The sequence below is a fragment of the Diceros bicornis genome, chromosome 24, assembly GCF_020826845.1.
Source record: "Diceros bicornis minor isolate mBicDic1 chromosome 24, mDicBic1.mat.cur, whole genome shotgun sequence".
Taxonomy (NCBI): domain Eukaryota; kingdom Metazoa; phylum Chordata; class Mammalia; order Perissodactyla; family Rhinocerotidae; genus Diceros; species Diceros bicornis.
Genome location: NC_080763.1, coordinates 49,704,323 through 49,716,767, shown reverse-complemented (window position 1 = coordinate 49,716,767; position 12,445 = coordinate 49,704,323). Strand labels below are relative to the sequence as shown.

The 12,445-nt window shown below is 51.5% G+C and overlaps 1 protein-coding gene across 6 annotated transcripts in view; it reads left to right on the top strand.

The window, feature by feature from the left end:
- The first annotated feature begins 5,102 nt into the window (after positions 1–5,102).
- BRF1 (BRF1 RNA polymerase III transcription initiation factor subunit) overlaps positions 5,103–12,445 on the top strand; it is a 69,987-nt gene continuing 62,644 nt past the window's right edge. For 5 of the 6 annotated variants that reach the window (XM_058567876.1, XM_058567873.1, XM_058567872.1 and 2 more), the window contains exon 1: positions 5,376–5,633. In XM_058567876.1, the coding sequence (XP_058423859.1) occupies positions 5,450–5,633 (184 nt within the window). In that variant the 5' untranslated portion in view covers positions 5,376–5,449. Of the gene's footprint in view, positions 5,634–12,445 lie in introns of all 6 variants that reach the window. The other variant, XM_058567877.1, reaches the window with a different exon arrangement.

Here is a 12,445-nt window from a genome sequence, read left to right as displayed (position 1 = left end):
ACGTTTGCTCATTGTCTTGATTATGGTGGTGGTTTCATGGGTGTAAATGCCAATTAAACTTATCCAATAACCCTTGGGTCCAAGAATAAACCAAAAGGGAAGCTTATCAAATTATAAATTTTAATATGTGTGGCGATTATGTGTCAGTTATACCTCAATGAAGCTGTTAAAACCACAAAAGCATTATTGGGAGAAATTTTAAAAAAACGTAAATAAAAGGCGAGAAAAAAAAGCCAAGCAAAGATATCAGAAGTCTCACAAAGGCTGGAGTTCCAAGCTTGGCCAGGGGGGTCCCTGGGAATCCCTTAGACTCTTGGTTTGACCCCTGAAGGGCATTGCCCTAGAAGCAGGAAGACCGGGAGCCCCACAAAGCCTGAAATAAAGCCTGGAATCCTAGCAAAGCCGGATTATACCGAGATATGGGCCCCGCACTGTCTGATTGACGGAAGAAAAATAAATTCTCTCTGAATAACAAGCACATCTCCCAGAGCCTCACAGTTTTTCTTCACAATGGGCATCATTTATTCCAAAATTACCAGGTGTGCCAGGACACAGGCTCACATAAACCAAGAACAGACAGACAGAAATCTATAGGTCACCAGACATTGGAATTATTAGAATGAACCTTAAAATGTGATTAATATGTTCAAGAAAATAAATGAAAAAATGGAGAATTTCATCAGAGAAAGAAAAAGAATCAAATGGAAATTCTAGAAGAGAAATATAAAATAACTGAACTCAACAATTGAATAGATGGTTTTAAAAGCAGGTTACACACAGCAGAAGAGAGGATTAGGGAAAGGGAAACTAGGTAAACAGAAAATCCCCAGATTGAAGCATGAAGGGAAAAGGGAGTAAAAATACAGAGCAGAGTATGAAGCATACAGGACCTAGTCAAAATCCAACAGAGCTGTAATTGGAATCCCAGAAAGAAAGGCATGAGAGAGTACGGCCCAGAAGCAGTATTTGAACAATTTTGGCCAAGAATTAAAAAAAAACACCGAGGGTAAGGTGTTATTCAGTCAGTGGACTCAGGACATAAGGAAATTTTGTACATGTACATGTACACGTACATAGAGACAAAAAGACATGGATTCAAGAAGCTCTATGAATTTTAATTAGCATAAATACAAAGAAAATACACCTAGGAACATCGTAGTAAAACTGCTGACAATAAAAATTTTAAAGGCATCCGGAAAAAAAATGGTACATTATCTTTAAAGTGCAACACAAAGATTCAAAGCAGACTTTTTCAACAGAAATGATGGGAGCAAGAAGACAGTAGAACGACCTGGAATGTGCTGAAGGAAAATGACCGCCTGCCTAGAACTCTGTATCTGCGTCCCGCAGTGCGCCGCTCCTGCCGGCCCCTCCCGTCTCCAGCCGCCCGCTGCTCCCCCAGCGCCCCCACCTCCCAGGGCAGCGGCCAGGCTGCAGTGTCCCTTGTGCGCCCCACGCTGGGCCTCATGTCCAGCTCCCCACGCCCTCTCTCACCGCCCTCACCCCGAGGGCAGCACCGCTCGGCCCTGTGGGCGTCCGCAGAGCGGTCAGCCCCTGGCCAGGCTGAGAGGGAGGCCCCCTCCTCCGCGCCCCATCTCCAGGCCCCCGCCCCCCCGCCCCCGGCGCTCCCCGTCACAGGCGCCAGCTGGACGATGCCCACTCCCCTCCCGCGGGAGGGGGAGAACAGCCTTCTGCTCCCAGAACGCCCCGCAAGGAGGCCGCCGGGGTCCAGCCCCGTCCCGCCTGGACTGCGGGGGTCTTGGAGAGCGGGCAGCTGTCCTAGAGTGTGGGGGCTGAAGGCCCGCCGCTCTTACTCTGGGTGGGAGCCCCATTGCACACGTGGTCAGCCTCCCCTTTCTCTACATCCATGGCAGGTGGCAGGGAGAGAGCCACAGTGCTCGTCTCTTCGCGGCCGCCTGGTTCTCTGACCATTTACCCTCTGTGGCGGTGACACACTCTCGGGGCTGCATCTCCAGCATCTGTCCCCGTGGCGTGGGGCCCGCGCTGGTCTGCTCCGGCCTGAGGCCGCTCTCCTGGTCTGAGCGCCTGCCCCAGATGGACGTCCAGCGTGTGCACTCGTGTGTGCGGTGTGTGTGCTTTCAGCACGTGTTTCCAGTCTTCCTCCTCCAAGAAGGAGGAAGTGTGGCTGGACTTACACATGGAGCTGGGGGAGTGAGTGGTCATCATCAAAGCCCATCTACCTGGCTCTTGCTCATTGCTGTGGGGCAGCCTGCCACCAGGCAGGGAGGACAGTCCCGCAGCGCAGTGGGAGGCCCACTGCTGGGGAGTCCAGGCCACACCACAGCCATTCAACCCTCCAGGTCCACTCAGGTCTTCAGAGGACTGCAGCCCTGGCCCATGAATTGCAGCTCCCAGAGACCGTGAGTCAGAACCATCCCTAAGCCTCTCCCACATCCTGACACTCAGAAACTGCAGGATCATACACGCGAAATTAATAAAAGAAACCTCAACAAAACTAGATTCCAACGGCCTGTGGGGGGGCGGGGGGGGCTCTCACAGCGGATCACATGACGTCAATTACACCAAACAGAAAGAGACTGAGGCTTGCATCTCAGACAGGTTGTAAAACTACTCTACTACTGAAGGAAGATTTCTCTCCTCACCTGGCAACACACCAGCCAATGAGAAACACTGCAGCTCCCCCAATGAGAAACCCCACAGCTCAGCCAATGAGAAGCCACTGCTGCCCTAAACTGCTACTTTCCCCCAATGGACTTTCCTCTACAGGCCCCGCCCTGCTCCCCCTTTTTCTCTATAAAAGCAACTCCCCTACTTTGTTTGCTGGATTTGCCTATGGTTTGCCATAGCACACACATCCCAAATTGTGATTGTTTTGGCTATTCTAAAATAAACTCATTTTGAGGTAAAATAACAGGCTAGTTGACATAAATCTAGTTGACATAAATATTTGTCATTTTAAGCTAAGTTTTGTGGTAATTTGTTATGCACCAAAAGTTGGCCAAAATATGGAGCAATATTGGACTGTAGGACTGTAACTTCATAGAATAATTTTGGAGATCAATTTGTCAATATGCAGTTATGTTGAGGGTACGCCGTGCTCGGCACCGCAGGGATGCCCCCAGAGTCTTCCCCAGGGAACATCGACATGTGCAGGGCGCGTGGAGAGTGAGGAGTAGGGGCGCACAGACAGGGATTGTCACCACAGCAACCTCGATTTCCTCAGCACGAGACTGATTAAAAAAAATTCAGCTCTGTTCTCCCAAGGAAAAGGAATGTCTCAATGTAAATAGGTCTCAGAAACATTGATGAGAAAGGAAAGCAAGTTGCGGAAAGTTAGGTATGAGGTCGTTTATGTACAATTTTCAAACGTGTGAAACCATAGTGTCCATTGTTCATGGATAGTATAAAAACTTGCTTGGCATTGATGATGACCCAGGCCTGGGTAGTGGTTACCTCTGAGTAGTAAGGGAGGGGAATGGACTCTGGGGGACTCAGGGGCTGTGTTCTTCACAACCCAGACCTACAAATCAAAACAAGGCAAAGAAAACAAAGAGAAATGAACCAAACAGCAAATATGTGAAAATGCTAAACTTTGGTGTGGCTGAGTGATTGCTCCTTAAGTCTTTTCCCATTTTCTCTCTACTCTTAGGTATGCTTGAAATTTTATTAAAAAATTGAAAAGCCACTAGTTTAGGCTTTTCAAAGCAGACAGGTCCTTCTGCTTTGCATGTCATCATGACCCATCCATGCACTGTTTTCCAGCTTCACTGGCTTGCTTGCCCCCATCCTGTGGTGAGGGAGGCTGGACAAGGCACTGGTGCTGGAGAGGATGGAGGATGCACACTGAGGAAGGGGCTCAGATGCCAGCCGCCCTCCCACTCATGACAGCTTTCTACTGGAGATTTACCACGTCCTCTTGTATTCGATTTCAGGAGTCTTGCAGTTTTGTTTTTACTTTTAGCTCTTAATGCCACTTGTAATTTATTTTTAGAACAGCGTGACATTGGGATTCAATTTACCCTTTTCCTCCTCTAAATGGAAATCCCAACACCATTGGAGAGTCTATCTTTTCTTCAATGATTTGAGGCCCCTAAATTTCCAAGTATACTTGGGTTTGTTTCTGGACTCCTGGTTTTATTCCATTTGTCCATTTGTCTGTCCCTGTCAAATACCACGTGGTTTTAATGGCTGTAATTTGATATAATATTTTTATGTACAGAAGGGCAATTTTCCTCTCCTTGAGTTTTTTCTTGTAGAATTTTCTTGACTGTTCTTGTGGATTATCTTTTCCAGATGACTTTAGGATCAGCTTATCAAGTTATTTGAAAATCTCGTTGACGTTTTGATTGGGATTAAATCGATTTAACAAACTGACTCGTGAAGAGTATTTACAACTTTGCTTCTAAGCGGGAGTGGGACATTTTCTGATTTAGTTTGAGCTCCTGTTACGTCCTACAGTTAAGGTTTAGAGTTTTAAAAAAATGTAGTCTTGCCCATTTCTTTTTAGTCTTATTCTCAGGGATGTCATGGGTGTTGCGGCTGTGAATGGCAACTGCAGATACTTGAAGGTGCGCGTGGCTGGGGGGACACAGAAACGTGACTGTCACGGATAACTACAGGTGGCACAAGTAACTGTCAGGACGTGGGGAGTCTCAGGCGGACAGACAACAGGGGACAGGGGTCGCAGGGAGGTGTCCCGGCACCGTCAGGCAAAGGCCCCCGGGCCGGGGTCTCCGCCTTCGACCCGCCGCCTGGCCCCTGAGCTCCGCTTCTCAGACCCGGCCCCAGGCCACCCTCACCCCGACCCCCGCCCACAGCTCTTGCTCCCGCCCCAGACCCGGTTCACAGCTCCTGGTCCTGTCCCAGGGCCCGCCCTAGGCCCCGCCCACAGCTCCTGATCGGTCTCAGGCCCGGCGCCAGATATCCCGTTACAGCTCCTGGTCCCGCCCCCCGCCCCGCCCCGCCCCGCTATAGCTCTTGCTCCCAGGCCCCGCCCACCACGCCCGGTTCCCGTCAGCAGGCCCCGCCCACAGCCCCAGGCGTCCCCCCCCAGACCCCACCCACAACTCTCGGCCCCGCCCGCGCCGGCCACCCGAACCCTCCTCCGGACGCTAGCGAGCAGTCTGCAAGGCCTGGGTGTTTTTTGTTCCGAGGCTCGGTGGCTGCGCCCAGGCCAAGGGGTCGCAGGTTCGAGTCCTCGGGTCACCGCCGCGGCCCTGGTGTCCGTCCCGGTCCTACGGGCGCAGCCGTTGCGAGCGGCGCGACCCCAGCGCGCGGTGCGAATCTGCTGCTGCGAATCGGCGGGCTGAGCGGCGGCGGCGGTCTCGCGAGAGCCTGGGCGACGCGGACAGGGCTGCGGGCGGGCCCGGCGGACGCGCGGGCGGGCCGGCTGACCAGCAGACGTGTGGACCCGGGCCGGGAACCGGGGAACCGGCGGGCGGACGAGCCCGCGCCCGGAGCCGCCGGCATGACGGGCCGCGTGTGCCGCGGTTGCGGCGGCACGGACATCGAGCTGGACGCGGCGCGCGGCGACGCGGTGTGCACGGGCTGCGGCTCGGTGCTCGAGGACAACATCATCGTGTCCGAGGTGCAGTTCGTGGAGAACAGCGGTGGCGGCTCGTCGGCCGTGGGCCAGTTCGTGTCGCTGGACGGTGGGTCCGCGCGGGCGGGCGGGGGAGCGGAGGCAGGCGCCGGGCGGCGGCGGTGAGGGCGGGAGGCTGGGGCTCGGCGTGGACCTGACTCGGGGTTCGGAGAGGAGCGGCGCGATGCGTGCGGGGCGGCCCGGCCGGGACCCCGCCCGCGCTACGAGGGGGCGACGGTGAGCCGGGCCTCACGTGGCGTCCAGTGAGCACACGGTGAGGACAAGGGGAGTTCCGCGGCCCCGCGTCTCCCGCGGGCTGTCCCTTCACTGTCCCCCTCTCCCCACCCTACCCCGGCGGCCGGGTCTGCTCTCCGCTCTACGGTTTTGTTTTTCAGGAACGTCCAATAGATGGAATCACACTACTGCCTTTGGGAGTTGTGTTTCCCTAAGCCCAGGGCCTCTTGAGATTCGCTCAGGGTGTTGCGAGTATCGGTACTGGTCCGTCCTGTGGCTGAGTGCTGGTCCATCTGTGGATGAGTAGTGTTTCATCCTGTGGCTGAGTGTTGGTTCATCCTGTGGCTGAGTAGTGGTCCATCCATCATGTGGGTGAACCACGATTTGTTGAAGGATACTTCAGAGTTTTGTCAGTTTAGGGTGATTATGAATAGAGGTGCTAAGAGCATCGTGTATAGCTTCTTATGTGAACCTAAGCTTTCGTTTCTCTAGGGTGGTTACCCAGGAGTGGGGTTGCTGGGTCGTATGGTAGCTGTATGTTTAATTTCATAAGAAACTGTCAAACTGGTTGTCAGTATGGCTGTGCCATTTTGCATTCTCACTGGTTGCTGCACATCTTTCAGCAGTTGGTGGCGTCAGTGTTTTTTGTTTATCATTCTAGTGGCTGTCCACGGGGCCTCATCTCGGTGTTAATTTGCGTCTCCCTACTGCCTAGTGATGTTCAACAGCTTTAATGTTTATTTGCAGTCCCTCAGTCCTCTTTCTTTGCTGAAATGTCTGTTTGAGTCTTTTGCTCATTTTTTATTCAGGTTGTTTGTTTTCTTACTGTTGAGTTTTGAGTGTTGTTTAAATATTCTAGTTACAAGTCTTTTGTTGGATATGTGATTCACAGAGCAAAAGTTTAAAATTTTGATTAAAAGTTTTAAAGTTTGATGCAGTCCAATTTATCAATTTTTTTCATAGATTGCCCTTTTTTTTTTTTTTTTTGCCTGAGGAAGATTTGCCCTGAGCTAACATCCATGACAATCTTACTCTATTTTTTTTTTTTTTACTATGGGAGCCTGGCCAGCACAGCATGGCTGCTAACAGAGCAGTGTAGGTCCGCGCCCGGGAACTGAACCCTGGCTGTCGAAGCAGAACACTGAACTTAACCGCTAGGCCACCAGGGCTGGCCCACCATGGATTGTACTTTTTATGTCATGTCTAGGAAATCTTCTCACCCTAAGTCACAATGTTTTTCTTCTAAAAGTTTTATTTTTTTATATCTTACATTTCGATCTATGACCATCTTGAGTTTAAGTTTTCCATGAGGTGTGCTGTGCAGGTTGAGGTTCATTTTGTGCATGTGGGTGTCCAGAGTCTCAGCACCATTTGTTGACAGGCTGTCTTTTATGGAATTGTGTTTGCCCCTTTGGCAAAGATCCCTGGGCCATGTTTGGTAGGTCTGTTCCTGGGCCTCCTGTTCTGTCTCGTTGATCAGAGGGCCAATTCCCTTGTCTACACCACACTGTCTTGTCTACTGGACATTCGTAGTAAGTCTTGAAATCGGATACTGTGAGTCCTCCAGTGTTTTTCTTCCTTTTCAGAATTAACTATTGTAGTTCCTTTCCCTTTCCATTCAATTTTAGAATAAGTTTGTGTATATTTACAAAAATTCCTGCTGTGGTTTGATTGGAATTATATTAAATCTCTTGATAAATTTGGGGGTAGTTAACATTTTTACTACATTGTGTCTTTCAGTCCGTGAACACAATATGTCTCTCCGTTCATTTAGGTTTTCTTTGATGTCTTTCATCAGCATTCGGTAGTTTTCAGCATATAGCTCCTATGCATTTTTTTAGATGTATGCCTAAGATCCAAAGAGAGCTTTTGTAAATGGTATTTTTTTTAAATTCAGTTTTCAATTGGTCATTGCTAGTATATAGAAACATGGTTGGGTTCTGTTGTTGGCCTGTTTCCTGTGACTTTGCTAAACTTACTTACTAGTTCTAGGAGTTTTTTTAATAGATTCCTTGGGATTTTCTGTGTAGACAAGCACGTTGGCTACAAGTAGGGGCTGTTTCATTTCTTCCTTTTGTTTCTCTTTGTTGCCTTAGAGCGGACATGCTTGCCTTCTTCCCAATCTTAGGGAGAAGCAGTCTCTTCCAGCTCAGTATGATGTTAGCTATAGGGTTTTTAATACCTGTTCTTTATCAATAAAGTTGTGGAAATTCCCTTTCTACTCCTAGTTTGCTGAGAGTTTTTATCATGCTGGATGTTGAACTTTGTAGTATGGTTTTTCTGTATCCACTGATACAATCATGTGTTTTTCTCCCTTAGTCTGTCAGTGTGGCTGATTTTTGAACGTTGAACCTGCCTTGCATTCCTGGTAAGCCCACTTGGTCATGGGGTTTTGCTCTGTGCATGCGTTGCTGGATTGGATTTGCTAATATCTTGTTGAGGACTTTTATGTTTATGTTCATGTGGAATATTGGTCTATAGTTTTCTTATAATGCCTTTGTCTGGTTTCGATATCAAGGTAAAGTGCCTCCTGGAATGAGTTGGGAAATGTTCCCTTCTCTCTCTTTCCTGGAGGAGATTGTGTAGAATTGGTGTTATCTCTTCCTTGAATGTTTGGTAGAATTCACCAGTGTAGCCATCTGGGCCTGGAGGTTTCTTTTTCAGAAGGTTTTTAACTACAGATTCAGTTTCTTTATAGTTGTAGGTTATGGTTATGTTGTAGATTATCTTTCACCTTGGGTAAGTTTGTGGTTTTAGGGTTTGGTCCATTTGATCTAAGTTGTTGAATTTATGCAGTAGAGTTGGTACTATTCCCTTAGGAGTCTTTTGATGTCTGCAGGGTCTGTAGTGCTTCCCCTTTTTCCTTTCAGATATTGGTGTTTTGTGTCTTCTGTCTTTTTCCCTTTGTCTTTCTTGCTAGAAGTTTATCATTTTATTGATCTTTTCAGAGAACCAGCTTTGGGTTTCATTGATTTTCTCTCCTGTTCCTCTCTCCCCGTCATCTCTTATGCACAGCACGTCTTTGTGTTCTTCCTGGGCAACTTCCCAAGGGTGACTTCCTGGGACTGCTGGGGCTCAGGCTCTGTGGTGCTGTGTTTTTGGCTTTGTCACGTGTTGCCAAACTGCCCCCTCGAGTTATCCAACACTTTGTTTGATGCCTGTTGTGAAGAGAGTAACCACAACTGTAAGAACGAGCAGTCGTAGTAGCTGACACTTTGGGTTTTCCATGGGAAGGCGCTGTGCTGAGGGCACTGCTTGACCCGAGGACAGTGCCTGTCCTCACTGCAGACGGGGAAGCGGGTGCAGAGCAGATGGACGCCGGAGAGTCCCAGATGTGAGAGATGTGCTCCCACCCATGTGCGGCAAGGTAGATTGCACAGCCTTGTGAGCACAGCCTCAGTGCTGGGCACTGTTTGGTAGTGTGATTTAAAGGTCATACAAAGACACCTCTCCAGCCTGGGCTGGCTCTGTCCTGTGGGCCCGCTCTCTGGAGGGCCTGCAGGGAAGCATTGCAAGGATCATGGGTTCTTAGCCCCTGGGGGACCCAGAGAGGCAGCGCCTGGGCAGAGAGGGGGACAGAGAGGGGAGAGGGCAGCCCCTCCATCCCCCAGGTAGGGCTCTCCCAGACTCCTGGCCTCCTCTCTCGCCCGTCACAGCAGCGATGGTACCAGGCTGTCTGCCTTGGTTGCTCTCAGTCTCCCTGGCACAGGAGTGTGTGCCTAGCCAGCACTTCTCAGCTCTTCCTTTGCTCCAATCTCGTGCTGGAAGCTGAGCTCTCTGAGTTGCCCTTTTCTGGGTCGCAGGGCCAGAAACTCTTTCCTAAGTGTTCCTGCTTATTTTTTGAGAACGGAGCATGGACAGGTGGCTCAGCAGTTTACTCCAGAATATGTAAATTAGACATCAGGGCGATGTGGCCAGAGGCCCTCCCACCGAGGGCTGCTGACCACCGAGGGCTTCTGGAAACTACCCCAGTGCTCCGGCGTCCGGGGGCCTTTCTGAGTGAGCATCCACTGTGCTCCACGCCTGGGGTCCAGAGGTGGAAGAACCACTGGTCCCCCTTGGTTGCCTGGAAGATGTTTGCAGACCAGCGAAGTGTGAGTCCAGTGTCCTGGGCTAGACACACAGACGGCACCTTGCTGAGTGGTATTGGCAAGGGCAGTGCTGGGGACACCTGGTCTGAGTCCTTCAGCTGGTGGGTATCTGGTGAGGGGGTGGGCACAGGGGAGGGAAGGGCGACTGGTGGAGAGAAGGGAGGGGTGTGTGAAGACTCCAGGCAGCCTGGTGTAGAATGGCAAGGCAGTGGGCGGGGCTGGAACTGCTGGGGCCTCGGCGGGGTCCTCGGGAAGGGTCCTGCGGCTCCCTGGGGAAGGGGCTTGCCCCATGTGTGTCAGGGAACATGGGGCAGAGCAGGGCTTCCCAGCAGGGCTCAGAGGGTCAGCTCTGTGTGACAGGCCCACTTTAGCATCCTGTGCATGTGTCCGTGCTGAGGTCCTCAAGGACAGCAGTGCTTTCCTCTGGGTGTCCCCCAGCACTCCTGCGGGCCACTCCCCTGGGGTGTAGCCTGGAGGCAGAAGGAGCTCCAGCACCAGGCAACCAAGCAACCGTGGCTCCTGCTTCCTCGGCGTCCTTCCCTCCCTCTCCTGGGGAGCGTTCCCGTGGTTTCAATAATCACAACTTTTCAACACTGCAAACTTCGTCTTTTAAGTCAAGGCGTCTGTAAGCGCTGGTGTTCTCACAGTTATGAGTAATGAAGTCCTTTCGACACATTCGTGATGGGTGAACCCCCCAGTACGATCAGAAAGGTTTGCTGCCCCAGCCCTGGAGGGGGGTGCCCAGGAGGTGGAGCCGCTCCTGTTGGCTGGGGAGCTCCCTCTGCCCTCCGCCCTTGGGGGCTCTCCAGGCACAGCTCTGGCGCGGGGGTTCTGCGTCTGTTTCTATCCTGTGGCCACTCAGAGCCCCATTGAGTTTCTGGTGGAAGGGACCTGCTCTCAGGAAACATGGGCTGAATCCTGTTCTGGAGGCAATTGGGTGAGAGGGGACCCTTTGTCTAATGTCATTTCTGCTTTTTTCACCTACCATGCTCCATGCTGCGTGATGTCTATAGCCAGAATTTTAATCATTACAAAACAGGCTGTGTCTGGTTGGAAGAAGTTTAAGCTGCTGCCACTGTTTAGCTGTTTATTCATCAACGGAGAGAGGTGTGTGTCCTCAGTACTCGGGGACTTCCTGTGGTCTTGTCGAGTGTCTTTCAGATGCTTGGAGGGACTTTTGTCCACGAGCGGGCCCAGGCTGCAGACCACTGAGTTCCTGTTCTGTCCTGGAACCGCTCAGTTGGACCTTGTGCGGGCGTTTCCCCTTAGAAGGAGTTTCACAGCAGTGACAGACACCGCTCACTTTAGTTACAGCTAATTCAAAATTGTTAAGGTTTTTGCTTGCCCACGTTGGAGGAATCTGTGAGACGAGGATGGTGCTGTGCATGGGGCGTCCTCCTCTGGCCCGCCTTTCCCCTTCTGGTCTTGGGGTGTTGGTGTTGCTGGCTTTGTGATGCTCAGAGTGGCTGAGATGCGACGCTGTCCCCCTGTTCTCTGGTGCCAGGCCTTTGTGCTTCTTGCTCTTGCAGTCACAGCCCCTGGGCACCACTGGGAGTGGGATTGTGAGTCCCTCCCCCACTGTCCACCAGGGGGCGGTCTTGGCCCTGCCGTCCCAGCAAAAACGGCACCTTCTACTTATCAGTTGCACTTGTATTGTTTTTGTTACAGGATCTTGTTATAGAAAATAGCAAAGGTTTTTAGAAGTAGCGGAAGTAGTATGAAGGGCATCTGAGGGGCAAGGATATCGTCCGTTGGCAGTTTTGGCCAGAGGTAATACCCAAGCTTTCTTCTTTCACACTTCAGGGGACCCCCAGCCCCGTGGTCTTAGCAGACTGAGATTTGCTGAGTAAGCACTTGTCATACCATCCACCAGTGCTTTCCACATTTTGTCTTTTGTAACCACATCCCCAGCGGGTGGTGTTTGTCGAGTCAGGAATCTGTATCAGTTCAGCAAGCAGGGTTTGACTCTCCCATCCCCCAGCTGGCTGGACCCAGTGAGGCTCCGGCCTTGTGGCAGAGAGCTTGGTCTGTGGAGGGGACAGGTGAGAAGGTCCCTGTTTCTCCTGGGAGCACATGACGAACTGAGGCTACGCACAGGGAGCTCGGAGAATACAGGGCGGGTGTGCGTGTCTGTGTGAGCGTGTGTGTGCATGCATGTGTGCACGTGAGTGTGAGTGTACCTGTATGCATGTGTGTATGTGATGTATGCATGTGTGTATGTGATGTGTGCACGTGTGTGTGCATGGGAGGAGCAGGAGTCAGGAGATGGCTTCCAGAGCAGATGTAGCTGGAGTGGCCCCAGGAGGGGTGAGTAGGGTGTTGGGGAGATAGAGAGGGACAGCACAGAAACAGGAAACAGAGGTCCCAGAGGGTGCAGGGGAGAGTGATGGGGCTGGAGGGCAGAGGTGGCAGGGGCAGGGGGCTGTGGGGGCGGCTTGGAGGCAGTGCTGGGCGTGGAAGCTGCATTGGAGCGGGTTGAGGAGTGTGGAGATTGCATTTAACACTCGATGAAGATGGAAGTCTCCACTCTTGTTTCTTCTTTTTTCTCCCCAAAGCC